At 35.2% G+C, this 19,754-nt stretch overlaps 3 protein-coding genes across 3 annotated transcripts; 1 reads left to right on the top strand and 2 right to left on the bottom strand.

Moving 5' to 3' along the window:
• Window positions 1–210: 210 nt before the first annotated feature.
• LOC137717095 (uncharacterized) lies at window positions 211–858 on the bottom strand. Its single transcript, XM_068456405.1, has one exon. It carries the CDS (start codon window positions 856–858, stop codon window positions 211–213), a length of 648 nt encoding a protein of 215 aa, XP_068312506.1.
• Window positions 859–3,023: 2,165 nt separating this feature from the next.
• On the bottom strand, window positions 3,024–5,658 carry LOC137717903 (BTB/POZ domain-containing protein At1g21780). The gene is made up of 4 exons (XM_068457408.1): window positions 5,302–5,658; window positions 5,067–5,212; window positions 4,180–4,295; window positions 3,024–3,894 (listed from the first exon to the last, which is right to left on the bottom strand). The coding sequence occupies exons 1-4, from the start codon at window positions 5,412–5,414 to the stop codon at window positions 3,289–3,291; spliced, it is 981 nt and encodes a 326-aa protein (XP_068313509.1). The 5' UTR covers window positions 5,415–5,658; the 3' UTR covers window positions 3,024–3,288.
• A 9,696-nt stretch (window positions 5,659–15,354) lies between these two features.
• Window positions 15,355–17,829, top strand: LOC137718040 (V-type proton ATPase 16 kDa proteolipid subunit-like). The gene is made up of 3 exons (XM_068457560.1): window positions 15,355–15,627; window positions 15,743–16,028; window positions 17,490–17,829. Exons 1-3 carry the CDS (start codon window positions 15,546–15,548, stop codon window positions 17,620–17,622), a joined length of 501 nt encoding a protein of 166 aa, XP_068313661.1. The 5' UTR covers window positions 15,355–15,545; the 3' UTR covers window positions 17,623–17,829.
• Window positions 17,830–19,754: the final 1,925 nt, after the last annotated feature.

The raw sequence follows: 19,754 nt of genomic DNA, 5'->3' as shown, positions 1-19,754 counted from the left end.
CCAAGACAAGAACCTTGCCATCAACTATCAAACACCGCGATTTCGACCATAATCTCGTTAGGCCAATGTGATCAAGCCAGCAGGTGTGGCAACTGAGAAACACCAACAGGTTGATAATAATCACGTCAATCACTAATCCAATCCAATACAAGATATCCCAAATTCAAGTCCAAGAATTTACCTTTCGCAATCCAATCCAATCCAGTGCAATCAAGTGGGCATCTTGAAGCGGCAATAGGGGCACATGTGACTTCTCTTCAGCCATTCAACAATGCAATCTTTATGATACAGATGATTGCAGGGCATGAGCACAACCTCCAATCCGGTCGAAAGCTCCTCCAAACAGATGCTACATTCCTTGCTCACACCCAAATTCTCAATGTTTACAGTCTTTAGTCCGGCACCCAATGACTTGGCGCCCGGGACAGGATTATAAACCCGCCCAGATTCCACAATAGCCCTCTCAATCTGTTCCCGGTCATCAAAAGGGGTCACAGCAAGGACATCCAAATCCAGCGGGACTACTATCGGCTCAGCATATTCAGAGTCCCGGGTAATCTCCACAGCCAAAGCATAAACTTCCGGCACCAGAGTCTCCACAAAGTCCATGGAAACTCCAGTCCCGGATAGAATGGTCTGGATTGTTTCTCGGGTCTGTGAGAAAAACACATGAAAGGGGACAAGGAACGATTGTTGGATTGAATTGAGTGGGACAATCAGGTCCTGGGGGAAGAACAGTTGCAGTTGGTGGGTGAAGTTGAAGCGGAAGATGAAACAGTCGCAGGATAGGAGGTGGTGGGTGTTTGGTAGGACTTGGTTTTGCTGAGTGATTGAGTATTGGTAGAGGGTGGAAGCCATTGGAGAGCTCAAAGAAACAAACTGTGCGGAAGGGGAAGTAGCGAAGGGGTTCGTTCTAAAAGTTTTGGGAAAATTCTTTTGGTCTGTAATTTGATCGAGATCGTCGAAAAAGTATCGAATTGTGTGAATTTATGTGTTACTTACTTAGTCCAGTCGGTTTGCTGGGCTACCCAGGTTCCAAGTAACATTACCAATTGGCGAAGAAAAAAGTGTGAATTGCCGATTTTCCCCTAAAGTTTCACTTAATTTTTTATTTATCTCTAAATTTTTAAAGAGGCTTTTAGATCCAGGTCCAAAAATGTAGAATGTTTTTAGGAGTAAGTCCAGTTATCTAATTATATGTTTTTATTTCTTTTATACTCATTTTATATTTTCTAAAAATATTAAAAATCAATTAAAATCTTCTAATATTATGTATTTTCCAACTCCAAAAGAATATATTTAATATCTTATAACAAAAAAACTAATATACTAACATAAATTTATCTGCAAAACATTCTACCCTAACTCAAGTAACAAATATATGAATGTATATAATACCTATACGTGAGATATGAAACCTAATTAAAAGGTAGGAAAAAACATAACATACCTACAAGCAAGACACATTAATCTGTGACAGGTTGATTATAAAAAAAGAATGTGTTATATAGGTAAACAAATATAATTAACCTGTGATATAGGTTGATTATAAAAATTAAAAATAAAATCTATAAATGGGGTTTAAAGTAGGAGGAAGGACGAGAAATAACAAAAAGATAAATAAAAAGAAATAAGCAAAGAGATAATTGGGAAGAAATTTGATTTTTGTAATAAATCTTATCATTGAACAGATAACTATTGATAATTAAATAATTAAATACAACAAATTGGACTTATTTTAATAAATTGGACTATTCCTACTATTGGCTCAAAAAATTGGACTTATATCAAGTTTCCCCATTTTTAAATTGGAAAATCATGGATTTGAACTAATTTTTCTGACCAATTTCTCCTGCTGTTAGTTTTTTTATTCATTCCATCTAAATTTATGTTAAATGAAAATATGTGCACAATGTATGAGAGTAGTTTGATCGCTTCATTCTTTGAAATAATTGAAAACCCTAGATTTCTAAAGTGTTGACTTGTGCAAATATGTGTGAATCTCTAAAGGTCTAGTGAAGTATCGTTTTTATTTTCAAATGAGAGTCACGTGGTGTGCACAAGATAAGAGTTAACGTTAATTTGGATGAAATCTATGGAAAACTAACAGTAAGGGAGAAATGGTAAAACAATATCTACTTACTAGATATCCTCTAAGATTCTCCTGGCTTAGAACGAGGATTCTATCGTGAAAAAAAAAAAAAAAAAAAAAATCTCTCTCAAGGTATAAATACACCCATCTAGAGTTCATGTACGGTAAAACAATCTACCCACTTGAATTCTCTGGCCCATTGCTTGACTCAAATCATTCACTAACTTGACTGTCGGAGAGCATTTGGCCAGCACACCTCTGGTCTAAGGTTTGCTTACGGTTGTTTTAATGTTTTGCAGGTTGCTCAGGTTTACTCGGTTTTGTGCTCAATCACCGCTCATAGATGTGCGCAAATTTGGTTCCAACAATCATCAACTAAATATGTTTATAATTTCATTTGCTTGTACACGTTCTGGATATAGTTAAGAGATCAACATCGAAAATTTTTCACTCTTCATAGTACACATACCAAGTCCCCACATACTCCCTTCTTCGCCATTCTATAATGTGGTTCATTCATTGAAATTGTTCATTCTTAATGTACCTTGTAAATAATTGTTCTTGAAAAATAATCAGACGTCGAAAATTGTTTGATGATTAAAAATGTTCATACAGGCACAATACATCATATAAATATAAAATATCATTAAAAATGTTCATACATGTACAATACATCACATAAATATAAAATGACACCGACAAAATTCAATTTGAGTGAATGTTTGAGGAGCGGTACAATAGAATGAAAACCTAAAGGATAGATTATTTTGATAATAGATCTCAATTCATCATAATATATATATTTTTTCCTTCTTTTTTAAAAAAAAAAAAAAAAAAAGGAAGACAACTGTAGCAAACCACAATTATCCACCCATTTTAACCCCCGAGAGGCCATGAGAAATTTCACCCTGCCTGTGACCACAATCAAGTAGAAATAAAATGGTTATCCAACAACCCTTAGCTTTTAAAGCTTTCAAAACAGAAATACGCAGATTCATTACAAGATTCAATATTGGCTTCAACAACATACATTATCTCACTCAAACAACAATTGAGAGCCAAAACTAAACTTCAAACTAACAACTCTCTTATGAGATCACAACATCCTCATATATGCATATAACCAAAGGACTCACAAATGTATATACATGTATCTTTCACCTGATTTCATATGACACTAAGAATACCATGGTAACCTACACAGGCTTCCAAACAGTAAGCACCTCCTGAAACATTTCCGTCATCAATTCTCGGTCTGCATGCCTGAAAAAGTTACTTACTTCTTCTCTCACGTCATATATTTTTCCAAAATCAAACAAGTACATCAAGCATCCTTTCTTAAGCTTATTCAGCTGGTACAACCAGGCGTCTTGCAGCCTCTCAAGGACATTCGTCGAGTTAATATCTTCCAAAAGGCTTTCCTCACAAGCATCTTTTAAGTCTGCAATGTCGTACTTGTTTGCCGCACCTAGAAGTGCCAACCGGTGCTTCCAGAAATCTTCTTGTTTAATGGTTCCATAGAGGTAACTTAGAAGAGCCATGCAAGATTCCAGGGACATGTCTACTATGTGGATTATGGAGGACTCTTTTTCCTTAAGGTCGTGACTGAACATGCTTTGGAACACGGGAGAAGTTGCAGAAAGAATTGCTTTGTGAGCTCTTAAACTGCCATCAGCAGTGTTGATAGTAACATCAGCATGGATGCCCTCATAAAGCATGCGAGAGAGGCACCGGAGAGTGCTTTGGGTTGACAGAGATTGCATCAATCCATCAGCAGGCCATACAGGACTAGCTTCCCCGCCCTGATTTCATAAAATAACTGACCACTCTTAAAGGATGCATACATAGTTGAACTAAAATACAATTGCAAGAAATGATGTGCTCCAGACACCGGTACTGAACTACATGTTAGTTAATCTAGGTAAAACAAGCTAAAAACAGAATAATTGTTTCCACAGTTAAATGATGGTTTGCCTCCCATGGTCCACCAGTGAGGAGATAACCAACAATAATGGAAATCCATTTGGTGTGATACAACAAATTTTATAAAGAAACTAACACACAGATAATTATGCTATGGAACTTACATTTAAAGGGCATATCTTCAAGTCAAGAAACTCAACATCAATGATGAAGCGACCAAGGAAGGTGGAATCAACAGGCCAGACAAAGTCTTCACTTGTACGAAGCAGTCTTTCATGAACTGTAACAAGAGGCAGAACAACATCACAGGAACAGAATTACTGCTTAATGCATTCTGGATTAAAAGGAAAAGAAAAGGCCATAAAAAAGGAGATTTCTAAAACAAATATATGTGAGGTAAAAATTTCTGATGACATTTAAAATTTCCAGAGTTCCAGCGAGCGACGGGAATTTTGCTGTCTGAATTTGTTGTGTCTAGTTACATATTAATTTATACCATGTTTTGACGAGCACACTGAAACACAGGTATATGATATATTTGACAAGGGACATGTGAAGATCCTCTATCAGTGCTGCCTCAAAATATCACTGGAGAATTCATACAAAACATATCTAAGAAAACAACAAAAACAACCATTTCGCTAAGCACTACTACAGTATCGATTTTGTTTTCATTTCCTCTGTAGTCTAATTATGTACTACTTCCAATAACTCGACTCAGCTATTGCCAACTTACGAACATTTCAATCACTCATATACTAACTTCCAAAAAAGTATAGAAACCATATCAAACCCATATGAACAATGGAAGAGATTGATCCATATTCGGCTAAGAATTACCCCTTCGATTGAAAGAGAAACACCCTTTAGCATTTGAAGTTGCATTTTACACAATTTTGAGCTGATGGGCACCCAAGCAACCCTAATAAAATCCAATTTAACCACATTCCCAAAGGTGACAAATCCACAGCAATCATCGTCATCAATCAATCACAAACCACCCCAAAAAGTTCAAGAATTTGAATTGAAAGCGCAAGAGAAAGAGAAATACCAGGAGAGATGTAAGGCTTACGGCCGGGGCCGGGGCTAGAGACTCTGAGAACAAAGCGAGCAAGGGGAGGCTGTTCTTTCGACACCCGCGACGGCTCTGGAAACAGACGAATGTAGAGGTACCGATTCTTCTCTATCGAAAAATGCCTAATTTCCCAACCAAAAAAGATCATCAAATTTCATAACCCACATAAACAGATGAATCAAAGTAAAAAAATGGGGATTGCGGGCAGTACCAATTCCAGATTCCGAGCCGGAAAGGGTCGGACTTTTTGTAAGAGCAAGGTCCGAAGTTCTCGATCCTCCATTGGGCTAATCGGGAGATTGTCTCCACTTTGGAATCGGCCATGTTTTGAGCTTTGAGCTTTCTGTCTCTCTCTCTCCAGAGCTCCGCCAGCAGCAGTACCAGCTGGGTTTGAAGTTTTGGAGGTTGTCTCTCTCAGTCAGACCATGAGTCTGAGAGTCTCAGAGAACCCATTGACATTGTGTGTTGCTTGTTGAGTGATGAATTGTTTGTTGACGCGGTCCTCGGATGCTAGTTCATACACAAACTTCCAAATACGTCGTCTCGTCGATTTCTTTCTTTCTATATCGAACACTGTTTATATTTTTCATAGAATATTAAAGGAATATCGACCTCAAAGCCATGCGTATAAAAATACTTTTAAAATATCTAAAAGTATTTTTTATGAGAATATTTTTAGAATAATTTTTAGTAAAAATATAAGTAAATCCTGAAAAAAGCATTTAAAATAAATAGCTGGTGCTTCTTGCAGAATGCACTTCAAGTGTTTTTGAAACCCAAAAATAATTTCTCTAAAAGCTCCTTAAATAATTTTAAAAGCACATCTAAACAAGTTATATTTTATGAAAAACTCAAAAATCTAAAATTTTATATATTAAACCTTTTTATTATCCTTCTAATAATTGTATTACCTTTGTTATTAAATTTTGTTTTGCTCTTGTTTAATGTTCTTTTATGACGTCGAGCGTGGACTTGTAATTAAGTAGAGCGTTAAGTTGATTGGTTGTATTATGATACTGTTTGGGCTCAAAATAATATTGTTGGGCCGAGTGTAGGTTTGTGTTCGGCCCAAAGATGTGTCAAAATGCTATAGGCTGCTTGATGATTCCGGGCCATTTAGCAGGGATGGTCGAGTCCTATCGCAAGAAGGAGTAGTCCAGATAAGCAAAGAGGGTCGAGGAAGTCTTGGTGCAACTAGGATTCTCGACCAGCAATGAATAAAGCCCCGAATGGGGGTGAGTTCAAAGTCCTAATGGGAGTAGGGTTGTTTGAAGCAAAGTTGGAACGGAGCAAGGACTCCTAATCCAGATAGGGGTTTAATTCGATCTCAAGGAGTTAGTGCTATAAATACAAGAAATCATGCAACAATGAGGGACCTTCAATTCAACATACAATTGCCCTGCGCAAAACCTCTCAAACATCTTGAGATTTTTCCTTTTCTTTTTTCCGCCGACACACCTTCAGTTTGGATAAATAGCACTGTGGAGGCAACCGACGAACACCTTCAGTTTGGATAAACAGCACTGTTGTCGTAGAAGCAGCCGACCGAGGAGCACCTTCAGTTTGGATAAACAGCATTGCGTCGAGGCCGACTGGTTACCTATCCAAGTCTCGGCCGAGAAGGGTTTTCAAATCTTTATTGGCAGGGGTCATCTTATCAACCCTCTCGGCGAAGTAAGGTGTTACGAGTTACGACATTCGACGTACCGGACGCTGAGTGATTTTATGATTGGATATTCACAAGTGAGTTTTAGAGTTCGGCATTCTGACAGCCGAACCACGTTCACCATCAAGACATACATCACCTTTGAATATTTGTGTCTGTATAGTCTGGTGTCGATTCGACGTGCTTATACTCTTACGAATATAGTCACGGTGACCGAATCGAGCGCCGACGATTTGTGAAATTCGCAGAACCAGCAGCCTTGTCTTCAGGCTCTAGAACCCAAAGATCGAGAGTGTTCCTTCCTCGGTCACAGTCGCAAGATAAAGAAGTCAGCAACGCGCTCAATGCAACAACAACGAATTTTACTCCTCGGCCGACGAGTTGGCACGCCCCGCATTCAACTGAAAGACGTAGTTAGCTTATTAGTTACTCGGTCTGCGCGCCACGTAGGTTTTGTAATTTTTAGAGTCAACAGATACAAAGTCAAATCCGAAGCCTTGAAGGTCATATAAAGGGACCCTCCCAACTATGGATAGATGGCAAATCACTATCAACAATTGAGATGAATTAAGCTTGCACAAAGATGTAATGCATGAAAGGTAATAAGGGAAAGGGATCCTTCCTTCCTCCTAATCTACCAAATCAATGGATCCTGACCATTGAAATTTGATCCAACGATTAATTCCACATAAAAATAATAAAAAATAAAAATAAAAAACTGTAAAAGGTATTTTAAAGTAGTAGAAAGTTTCCACTTCCACATGAAAGTAACATTTTCTTTGTTGTGATGAATTATCAATCTTGCCGAGGAAGTAAAGGTGTCCATATCCACCCAAATGGAACCATCTATAGTGGGACATGACAGGACATTATTAATAATTATTAAAGCAGAAAACAACGGCCATGAAATGGATTAAAAACAAAAACAACTTAACAAACAAAGCCCCATGATAATAAGATTAAATGATATATGATTAAAAATATTACCAGGATTTATCTGATAACGTTTGAAAATGAAATGGTAAAGATAAATAATCTTTATATATAAAGCCAACAATTTTTTTTAGAGTCACAAGCTTTACCAAAAATTTTTGAACAAAAATATCCCCAAAACAAAAAAAATTCAAAAGCAACCCAAAATAATGCAATGGTATTTTTGTCATTTTAACAGTATTTTTTTAATAATGAATTCTTTTTGTACAGTTTTTTTTTTAAATTTTTATATATAATTAGTACATCACAATAGGTTAGCAATAATATGATTCAAATAGTTGTTCATTAAATATTATTTTCTCTATTTGTAAACATGTTCATAACATCTTAAAAAGCGTATAATGCCAGTTATAAAAAAAGTCTTTCGTACACATAATAATGTATTAAATTAGTTGTCAAATGATTTTTTTTTTTTTAACAAACGATATTATCTACACTAAGGGGGAATGGGTGCGCTTAACCTTACAATGGGCTAACAATAATGTGATTCAATTAGTTGTTGATTAAATATTATTTTCTCTATTCTTAATGTAAAATCAATAGAATGTAGATGAAAATTGAAAGACCGATTTTATTATGTGACTTCAGCTACTTTGATTGGTTTGTGAGGGTTTTTTCTAGCATGATCTAAGATTATTCATTTATTTCAAATATTTGACTTTCCTTTTGTTAATTCACGTATATAAATACATTTAAAACGTGTAAGTCGTGTGTCACATCCCAGCCTGGAACCCGAAGTCAGTGAGCTTCCAAAAGACCTCGTGCTAATTGGAGGTGGGAATCTACATATAAGGCTTACAGGATCCTCACTCCTGGGCGATGTGGGATCTTACATCTCGCGTGGCACGCCATGATTCAAAAAATATCTTTTGTATGTGCGTGAGCGCATGCATGAAGGCTAGTGTGTATAATGTTCTGATTGAGAAAGAAGATTGTCCCTAGAACAATTGGGGTTAGCCTAGGGTTGGACTAAAAGTGTCCAATTCCTACTCTTTATCCACAACTTTAGGTCATCTCCAACCGAAAAGGCTAAACATGGTTCTGCAAAAAATTATTTTTAAATGAACAGTGACATACAATACTCATATATCATCTCCAATCGAAGGGGCTAAACATAGTCCCTCAATAATTTGTTAGTTTTAAATTTTATACTTTAAATTTATTGGTTAATAATAAAACTGCTGTTGAATTTTTTCAAATCTAGCCATTAAATTTGAATCAATTATCGCAATTGAGGAGTTGAGTGCCAAAAAAAGGCTAAGAGAAGGGCTACATTTGGCCAACTTGATACCCCTTTGGCCAAATAATAGCCAAGTGGGCTCCATAGAAGTATAGTCCAACTATCGGTTGAAGATGATTTTTTGGGCAAATCATGCAATATTTTGGCTTTTGGACCTATAACCTTCCATTAGAGATGACCGTACTTGCAAAGTATGGCCCGATGAACTTCTACAAGGGTTGAGAAGTGGGTTCCAGCCTGAAGAATGCAATGTTTTGTCTTTCACGCAAGGATTTGTGACTTTGAGCTATTATTAATGAATGTGAATCGGTCTCACAGTGCATCAAGAGAAAGATTCACATTCATTAGCAACTCACAATCATTCACACGCATATTAAAGCTACTAATATGTAGATATTGGTTTATAAGTTGGGAAAGAGATTACACACTTTCACCTTTTCATTTAGCACTTAAACTTTTATTTTTGTCCTTTTATTTGTGTTGGGAAGGAAATTTACTCAATCATAAGGCTAGACAAAGACAAAGGAGTGCAAGAGTGAAAGAAGAGTGCAAAAATTTAGTAAAAACTATAAACAAACACTTCAATCGAAAATGAACATTTGGACTCGTTTGGAAGTACTTCTAAAGTGATTGAAAGTGCTTTTGGTAAAAGTTTTTTTGAGTTCCAAGAACACTTGAAGTGCATTTTGGAAGAAGCACCAATTATGTGCTTCTTGCAGGAAGCACTTTAAGTGCTTTTGTAGAATTCACTTGCATTGTTACTAAGAATTGGTTCTGATAAAAAGGGTCTAATTACGTTTTACACCTTGGCTTAAGATGGTTTTCAAATGGGCTGTGAAGTTTCAACTTTTTTCACATTGCACCTTGAGGTTTTGAAATTGTATCAGTTTCTATCTTTTGTTTGTTTGAACATCTAATCTTGCATTAAATTGATTTTTTTGTTAATCATGTGCCAATATTTCCTACACATCAATCTATATATGAGCCTTATGCTCACCATGTCATCAATTAAAGAAAGAACCAAACAGTCAGTCAAACCGAAAACATACATACTAATTGACTTATTTTCTTAGATTTAGTAGTTAGTACTAATCAAATGTCCATCTCTTTAGAAAATGCCACAAATTATTTGGAACATGTTTTTGTGAGACTAAGGTCCAGTTTGGTATTGATCTTTTTCACAAAAAACTGCTTCATTTTAAAGTTAAGCAGTAAAAAAAGTGCTTGGTAGAAATAAAATATACTGCTTATTTTAAAAACAATGGCCTCTAGACAGCAGCTTTTAAAAGCAGCCTATAATTTGCTTTTAAAAACTGCTTTAATAAAAAGCGAAGTTAAGCCTTTAGAATAATTTCAATACCTATAATAAGCTCATTAGTTTTAAACAATAACACTATTTATCCTTCTAGACACTGCTTTTACATTGTTTTTCATAGTCAGAACACTTTTAAAAATACAATTTATCAAACGCTCAACTGTTTTATTTTGCAGTTGATCATTATTTTTTTTGTAGCTGATTATTCTTAATGCACAACATAAGCAATTTATTAAAAAAAACACAGCAATTCCAAACTGGCCCTAAGTGTATTCAATTGGAATTTTGAGGGAGTTATATTTTTTTTTTTTAATTTTACAAACTAAGGGGTGTTAAATCAGGGTTTTAAGTGATTCGCTAAAAGTTTAGAGAATGTGTAGTCAAATTAGGATTTAGGAGGATTTTAAAAGATTTTTTAGGTGGTAGATTTCATACGGTTTGTAGAATTCAAATGGACTTTTAAGAATTGTGTGGATTTCTTTTGAGAGTTCTGGTGGATGTCTTTTGTTTTCTATTGGATTTTCTGAGACTATTGTCATTTATTCAGATAAACTTCTTCTATAATTTTTTTTTCCACGCAAAAAAAAAAAAGTCCAAATGCCAAATCCGAATGTATTCAGTTAGAATTCAGGTACATTCAATTGGGAATTGGTTTTAAAAGATTTAATAAAATTAAAGAATTAAAAGGGATTAGAGAAATTTCGTAATTAAAATTTTATATAAAATATCTACAATTAGTTAAATTTACTTTGAGAATTTGAAGAAATTTACTCAAAATTTTGAAATATCTACAATTAATTAAACTCCATCAAAATTCATCAAATATTTTTTTAATTAAATAAAAATTTATCCAAACTACACCAGTTGTTAACGAAAACCCAATGAAATTAAAAATATAACCTTAATACATAACTGAAAAAATATTAGGAAAAAAAAATATGGGTATTAAAGTAATTTTGCACAAACAAATTTTTACTAATTTTTTTTTTGAACCTCACAGTGATGTGAAAATTAACTTGACACACAAATTAAACCCTATTTGTGACAATTGTAGTATATATGCAAGTAGGGATCGTTCTAGACCGGGGATTAACTAGGAATACTAATCAACACAAATAAGACTTAAAAACACTAATTTAGACTCTATAGACTCAAAACTAACTTAAAACACTTAAAACAACAACAAACACTCAAAAAGACTCAATTCTAGACCTAACAAGTGGTTTTGACGAAAATAAAACTTAACTCGACTCAAAAGAATAAAAGAAAACAGATTTTGACTCAAATAACAAGACTAAATGAAAGGGGGATTGTTTTTTACGAATTTTAAACTTAAAAACAGAAACTTTATGTAAAACATTTTGTAAAAACGACTAAAAGGCTAGTTAGATGGTCCTTCTCCACACATGATATATGCATATAAACCAATTTTCAGTTATTATTCCTTTGGACTATGAATGACAACGCCCCAAGTTAGTTGCATCGCACAACTAACCATCAGATTTTCCTTATTTCATTGAATTAGATGGAATACGCATCTAAATCAAAATATCTTTCTCAAGTTCCCTATATGAAACGCATGATAGAGATACATGCCAAAAGTCATTAAGTTCTATGAAAATCATAAGCATTGACAAGGCATTTATCACTATGAAACGCATGAGACTCATACCAAGGATTTACTTAACACGATTGTGACTAGCAACCTCCACTACTTGTGAATATAAGTGAATAACTATTACGTGAAACTCCCTTATACTCTAGCATCAAATTCATGCATGCAAATTAAGTGTCAACCCTCAACCAACACACATAAACAAGTTTTAATAACTTAGATAAGCAAATCACATTCAAGGCTTAAGAAACAATAACTGGATATAATCAATTCATATAAAACATATAATCATGGCTTCGAATTCACCTCTAACTAAAAAGAAATTAGTTCCACATGTTCATCATAATTGAAAACCAAATTAATATAAACATTGAACTAAAACTAAGGATAGAATACACCTAGAAACACTCCACACTCCAATGGCATGCACGACACTCCCTTGGATGGCAGATTGCATAAGTCTTCTTCTCCTTCCTTCCTTGCTTGCGGCACTAGGGTGATGTGGTGTGAATTATGGTGTTTGATGGTTGAATGTATGAATGAATGAATGAGTGAATGGATGGATAAAACCTACGGCAAAGGCTTGTATTTATAGGCTAAGTCTTGCACAATTTCTAAAGGAAAAGGATTACACAATCCAATGGGAAAAGGACTAGGGTTTTGGACCGTCTAGAAATCTGAAAACCAAAGGGAATATGGATAGGGTGCGGCACCTTTGTATTCTGGAAGATAGGACTTCTAGAAAGAATGTTTTAGAACAGATTTCTGGACCTAAAGGGATAAGGACATATGATATAGGTGTAGGATATGAATTACAACTCCTAAACCTCAAAGGAATGACCTATATGCGGCACACAAGGAATTAGGCTTCTAGAATCTGAGTTTAAGTGTTTAAATGTATAACTAATCTCTTCTAAATAACTAGATTTAAGGCACAAACTGATTTGGATAAAATAGGATAAGATAAGAGAAGGTTGGTTAGGATAGGATAAGATAATGTTGGATAATGTTCCTTATTTCTTGCTCTTTCCTTATCTTCTTTGTATTTGAACTTCTTTCTCCATATTTGTAGCCTTTCCTAGCCTCTCTTGACTTCAATTTCGTCCTTCCACTTTGCTTCATAGTTAAGTTATCAAATCCATGCCCAATATTGCTCCAAATAGCTCCAAAATGCACTTTCTTGCTCCTTTTGCCATTAGGACCTAAAAACATATGAAAATAGCTTAAAAGACTATAATAAGTAGTAGTTAACTAACTAAATGCAAAGAAACAACATAGCTAAGTAGCATAAATATGCTCCTATCACACAATCATGTCACCCAAAGTCCACATCAGCAATATCGGTTAAAAAAGATATCACTATTGTTTTTCAAACGAAATGTCATTTCCTATGTGGCATGACATGAAATGGCATCAGAGGAAATTGATATCAAATTTGACAGCAACTTCAAATATATTTTTGGTAATTAATAAATTCTTTTCATAATTTATATTCATATCTTTTGTTTTAAAACACTAATTACAACTATAAAATAATGTAATAAAATAATAATTTAAATTTGACAATATGTGCCTCAAATTTAAAATTTATTTTACAATTCCTACCATTCAGTATGATGTTCTGGTGGTATTCCTCTTTACTTGTAAATGAGGGGTCTTAGATTCGAATCTCGTGGACGACGAATTCGATACCAAATTAGATTGCCCGTTGTGTGGTTTAGCCGAACTCCCTCTTTTTTCCTAAATGTAAAATATATTGTTGTATTAAAAATAAAAAATTAAAATTTGAGGAGACCGTCTTACCCTCTAAACTCTCTCTCTCTAGCCAAACTCCCTCTTTTTTCCTAAATGTAAAATATATTGTTGTATTAAAAATAAAAAATTAAAATTTGAGGAGACCGTCTTACCCTCTAAACTCTCTCTCTCTCTCTCTCTCTCTCTCTCTCCCTCTCCTTCTCTCTCCTTAACTGCCAACCCCTTTTTTCCGAATGCCTACCAACCCCGATAAAAACAAATAATTCCTTCTCTCTCTCTCTCTCTCTCTCTCTCTCTCTCTCCCCTCTTAACTGCCAACCCCTTTTTTCCGAATGCCTACCAACTCCGTTAAAAACAAATAATTCCTTCTATAAAAAATTGAAAAACAATATTTAAAAAAAATTATATTTCTCACGCATAGGTTGTGTGGCCTTCGCTATTAAAATTTTCAAAATATTAATGGAATTCAACTATTTTTGAATGATAATGTTAGGGAGACTAAAATTTTAAAGTCAAATGATGTGATTGTAGATGATTTGATTATTTATTAAGTGTCACTCAATATGCGAATTTGATTTAAAAATTAGATCTCCCTACTATTATTATTATTATTATTATTATTATTATTATTATTATTATTCTTTTTTATTTTTTATTTTTTATTTTAAAGGGAATAACTGATGACAAGTCGCAGTTATCCACTACTTTTGAGTGTAGATAAACTAAGGGGGGTGTATTCAATTGGGAATTTGAGATATTTTATAGGGATGTATTCAATTGAGATTTTGAGAGATTTTAATTCTTTTAATGAATTTAAGTGTATTCAATCAGGATTTTAAGATAGTTTATTAAAATCCTTAAAAATCCAGGTGTATTCAATTAGAATTTTAAAGAAGTTTATAACATTCCAAGTGTATTCAATTAAAATTAGAATTTAAAGAATTTGGAAAAGTTAAGGAATTAGAGGCAATTGGAGAGATTTTGTAGTGTATTTTAAGCATCTGCAAATATCACATCTTCCCATGAGATTTCGAGGGAATTGAATCAAAATTTTATATAGAATCTCTACAAATCAGTTAAACTCCGTAAAAATTCATGGATTTATAAATCCATTAAAATCTCTCAAATTTCCAATTGAATACACCCCCTTAATAGATTTATAAATCCATGAATTTTTATGGAGTTTAACTGATTTGTAGAGATTCCATGTAAAATTTTGATTCAATTCCCTTAAAATCTCATGGGGAGAGGTAAGATTTGTGAATGCTTAAAATACATTATAAAATCTCTCAAATTCCCTCAAATTCCTCAACTTTTCTAAATTCTTTAAATTCAAATTCTAATTGAATACATCTGGAATGTTATAAACTTTTTTAAAATTCTAGTTGAATACATCCGGATTTCTAAGGATTTTAATAAACTATCTTAAAATTCTGATTGAATGCACATTAAATTTTAAAGAATCACTTAAAATTCCAATTAAATACTCCTAGATTTGTTAAAAGAATTAAAATCTCTTAAAATTCCGATTGGATACACCAATCAGGAACTTCACTCTGTCAGTAATCAGAGTAAAACAGACGCACCAACTCAGACCCTCGAACCAGACCTCCCATTTTATCCTGACTTTGAATTAGTTGCAAACTTGCAACGATAATTTACCGCGAGCGGCGAGCCACTCAAATCAAAATCAACCGTCCTCCCCGATTCAACTCTCTCTCTCTCTCTCTCTCTCAAATCCCCAAAGACGAATTCGATTCATTATTGAACTACTAAAAACAGAGCTTCTTCGTCTTCATCCAAACCCCCAGATTCGCTCACGCCCCCCAATCCCCGCAACCATACACCCCCACTCACACACACAGCGATACATGGCTTCTTCTACCTTCAGCGGCGACGAAACCGCTCCCTTCTTCGGCTTCCTCGGCGCCGCCGCAGCCCTCGTCTTCTCCTGTAAAACTCCTTTCCCCCTCGCTTTTCAATCTCTTTTTTTCCCTCAAAGTTTTTCAATTTCGTTCAATTTTCTCAAATTCTGATCTTTCGACTCTTAATTTTCATGATTTCGCAGGCATGGGCGCCGCCTATGGTACGGCCAAGAGCGGCGTGGGCGTGGCCTCCATGGGAGTGATGCGGCCGGAGCTCGTGATGAAATCGATCGTTCCGGTGGTTATGGCGGGAGTGCTCGGGATCTATGGGCTTATTATAGCTGTTATTATTAGTACCGGGATTAACCCGAAGGCCAAATCTTATTATCTGTTTGATGGGTATGCTCACTTGTCATCTGGCCTTGCTTGCGGTCTGGCCGGACTCTCCGCCGGAATGGCGATTGGGATTGTCGGTGACGCCGGTGTCCGGTAACACCTCTAACTCTTACCTCTTAATTCATAATAATTTCGTAGTTTTAGCTGAATTTGACCAAAACCCATTTGTTTTGTTGGTCTTATTACTTAGAACTTGTATGATTGTGTAGGAAGATGTTGTAGTTTATATGTAGATGTAACAGAGCTGTGAATTAGTATCCTATTGACAATCATCACATTGATATGTAAGGTTCTAAAAGGCGTTAGGCAATAGTTGGGCCGCGGGTTAGCGCCTAGACGGCTAGACGGATTTACGTAAATTTATTATATATCATATAAAGAAGCGCCTATTTAATACATAATTTCATTGGGATACATAAATTACAAAATAAAATGATATATAAATTATAAAGTATTAAAACATATTGAAAACATGGGAATAAACATATAATGAGTGTTTATTTGAATATTCAACTAAGTTTCTACATTGTATTGAAAAAATAAATGCAGAATGAAGGTTGTCTATTTTCTATAAGTCAGAGTCGTGACATAGGCAGGTCTACGCATGCTAGATAGACACCTAGGCATGCTAGGTGCCCTTTCTTGATTTTCAAATGCCTAGGGATTAATCGGGGCGGTGGCCAGCCACCTAGCGCCTAGGTGGGGATTTTTAGAACAGTGGACATGAATTAATTTGGAGTGGCAACAGAGCTTTTGAATAGTGAAACCGTTGTTGACAGCGTTTGGGTGAAATAAGCTAAACGTCTCGATGAGACCTGCTAGATGAATACCCGCCACTCGGGAAGCATTTGGATTTGTAATCAAAGTTCTTATGTGTTTCCAACAATAAGCTATTAACCGAGATACAATACTTTATAAGGGGACGGGGATATATGATATATCGTTTGTATGCCAAATTGCCAGTAGTTTTAACAATGTTGGTTTTTAGTTGTATGGCTAATGTGGAATGCAGATATTCTGTACTGATGTAGAATTACATTTCCTATTAGGTATTGGTTAACGGGTATATGCTTTGATAAGATTCAACCTTGTCACATTCAGTTCCAAGGAAATAGGTGAAAGCAGTTTGGGTTACATATGAGTGTCATTTGTGCCTTTTATTTTTGTGTTTCCGATTAAGTGTAAGATTGGCTAGTTACAGGCTTTCATCCTTTGATAACCAGGGTTTATGCGATGTGATTGCTATAGTTTGAATTATAATCCTAGTGTCAAAAAACTCAAAACTATAGCAACATCACCAGCGGGGATTTGAAACACTTGATCAAGAATCTCCTGGTTGTTTTTTCTTAAAATGTGGATCATTGTTTGGATTTGGTGGAATCAAAAGCTCCATTCCTTTTTGGTTCAGTTGTTTTTGCACTTGATTGAATTTCGTATGCTTTCTTCCACGTGAGATTGTACATTGGTAAATAGGGCACTACTTGCACTCTTCTATCGAAGACATAACACGTGGGTTTGATATTTAACCAATTGTTCGTTTTGGATTAATCTCAGAGCTAATGCACAGCAGCCCAAGCTCTTTGTTGGTATGATTCTCATCCTCATCTTTGCTGAAGCTCTTGCCTTGTATGGTCTCATCGTGGGGATCATCCTCTCATCCCGATCAGGGCAATCTCGCGCAGATTAAGGGAGTCAAGTATGTCGTTTCTCTAGATCATTTGAAGGTCGTATTGTTTTGATTTCTTTATGATGGTGCTATCACTATAAAACTTGGTTAATTTTTCGTTATAAGTATATTATTTAAAGTTTAAACTGCACCATGCTTGTAGTTATGAAGAAACAATTGTTTCGAATGTTATTTTTCTCCTTCCCCAAATAAGAACAGATTAGTTAAGAACAGATTATTCTACTATGCTCCGGTATATAGTATTCTTGCAGCATTGGATGCAGTCAATGATCCATCCATTGGCCAAGGATCCTGCGGTGCATACTAGAAAATCCCGAGCTCTTAGGAGAGATGAAACGCTACTGAGATGAAGGTGGTCGATTTTGTCGTGTGTCTCGACTGTAAAATTATTGGTCTGCGCATGTTCCGCAGGTTGTAGAAACTCATTGAGGCTTGCATATCAAATTTGGGATCCTAAACCCATAGGATGGGTGAGTCATTTAGCGATATCTTGTTCGTCGGGATCTTACTTAATCTTTTGACTGCACGAGTTTTTGTGTGCATCAAATGCATTTCGTCCGAGACTAATAGCACACGGTTGCAGAAATTAGTATCGAATGCAATGTATTCGTAACGTATCTAAAATATTTCAGTTGATATCTCAACTACCCCACCGTAACAAAAAGAATTTCAAGTTCCTATTCATTACCGTTAACAAAAAGAAAATATTTGTCTTTCACTTATAAGTGGGACGTTTTTAAGCAAGGTTTTAAAAGACGCTAGGCGCTAGCCGGGTAACAGATTAGGGCCTAACTCCTAGGTGCGGACTAGGTGGATTTAAATAAAGTTATTATATATTGTATAAATAAGTTTCTATCTATACTTAATAAACACAAATAATTATTTTGGGATACATAAATTACAAATTAAAATGACATTTAAATTATAAAGTATTAGGACATTGAAAATATGGGAAACAAGCATACATAATGAGTGTATTCAACAAGTCTTTTACATTTTATTGAATAATTAAAACGCAAAATGAAAGTTTTCTAATTTTTTGTCTAAGTGAGAGTTGCAACCTAGGCGGGTTTAGTCAGGCTAGGCAAAAGCCCAAGCAGGTATAAGGCACTTTCTTAATTTTCAAACGCCTAGGCATTAATTGGGGCAGTGACTAGCCGCCTAGTGCCTAGATGGGGCCAAGGCTCCGCTAGACGGGGATTTTTATAACATTGTTTTAAGGTTCAACTTTTGTGGATGGAAATTTTAATATAACATTACTATTGCATGGGTAAGTTAGTTCAAATCCCCACTTGTTAGTATAAATATCGATTTTTATCAATACTACGTAGCATTGAATGATCCAAAAAATGAATGATTGAGACTGCAAATAGAAGAACTAAACAATTGTGGAAATCAAAATTAACAATTAAAACACTCGTAACATTTAATGATAAGTAGCATTAAAGCCACACTTGGTAAATATCATTTATATCATTGTACACAACGTAGGCCAAAGAAGTTATTTTCTTTTCAACAAGTGTTACTCATGTGCCAGTTACCAAAATTAATAAAAAGGCGTCAATCACGTGCCAACCGTGTGTAGAGTTTTGAGAAATTTGGAAAAATAACCAAAACTTGTAAACCATATAGAATTAAAATGACACTTGGGCCATGTGGTTCGCTGCCTTGAAGAAGAGCATAAGCTGCTTAAGTGGAGGGTTGGGAATGCCTTGGTGCTCGTTTTCAGGTACACGGCGGAGAGGATTAAGGGATTTTTGTGAGGATTGTGGTTAGTGGGTGTTCAGGTGATTGTGAATGCGGTTTGATTGGTATTGCAGAGTTGTTTTACTAGTTTCTCAAATTGACACCCTATACTAGGCCTGGCAAACGGGTCGTGTCTATCGTGTTTGTGTCGTTTTCATGTAACACCTGTTATCTTAACGGGTCGTGTCGTGTCACACCCGTTATCTTAACGGGTCCTTAACAGGTCGTGTCACTTTACCCAACGGGTAAAGTGACCCGACCCGTTATGACCCGTTAAGAAAAATATATTTTTTTTTAAAATTTGCACATACCACACATTGCCACATAAATATTACTTCAAAACATTAAAACATTTCTCGTTCAAGTACTATATCTACACTCGAAAA

The sequence above is a fragment of the Pyrus communis genome, chromosome 15 (genome assembly GCF_963583255.1).
Source record: "Pyrus communis chromosome 15, drPyrComm1.1, whole genome shotgun sequence".
In the NCBI taxonomy this organism is placed as follows: Eukaryota; Viridiplantae; Streptophyta; class Magnoliopsida; order Rosales; family Rosaceae; genus Pyrus; species Pyrus communis.
The sequence above is the reverse complement of the archived record's forward strand: the minus strand, read 5'-3'. Positions and strand labels throughout refer to the sequence as shown.

Bases quoted from the DNA above. Each gene is read 5' to 3' on its own strand.
- LOC137717095 (XM_068456405.1), bottom strand. From the start codon at position 858: ATGGCTTCCACCCTCTACCAATACTCAATCACTCAGCAAAACCAAGTC.
- LOC137717903 (XM_068457408.1), bottom strand. From the start codon at position 5,414: ATGGCCGATTCCAAAGTGGAGACAATCTCCCGATTAGCCCAATGGAGG. The intron at 5,213-5,301 runs GTACTGCCCGCA...TTGGGAAATTAG, and splicing joins CGGCTCGGAATCTGGAATTG to GCATTTTTCGATAGAGAAGA. The intron at 4,296-5,066 runs GTATTTCTCTTT...CTCTTGTTACAG, and splicing joins TAAGCCTTACATCTCTCCTG to TTCATGAAAGACTGCTTCGT.
- LOC137718040 (XM_068457560.1), top strand. From the start codon at position 15,546: ATGGCTTCTTCTACCTTCAGCGGCGACGAAACCGCTCCCTTCTTCGGC. The intron at 15,628-15,742 runs GTAAAACTCCTT...ATGATTTCGCAG, and splicing joins CGCAGCCCTCGTCTTCTCCT to GCATGGGCGCCGCCTATGGT. The intron at 16,029-17,489 runs GTAACACCTCTA...GATTAATCTCAG, and splicing joins GTCGGTGACGCCGGTGTCCG to AGCTAATGCACAGCAGCCCA.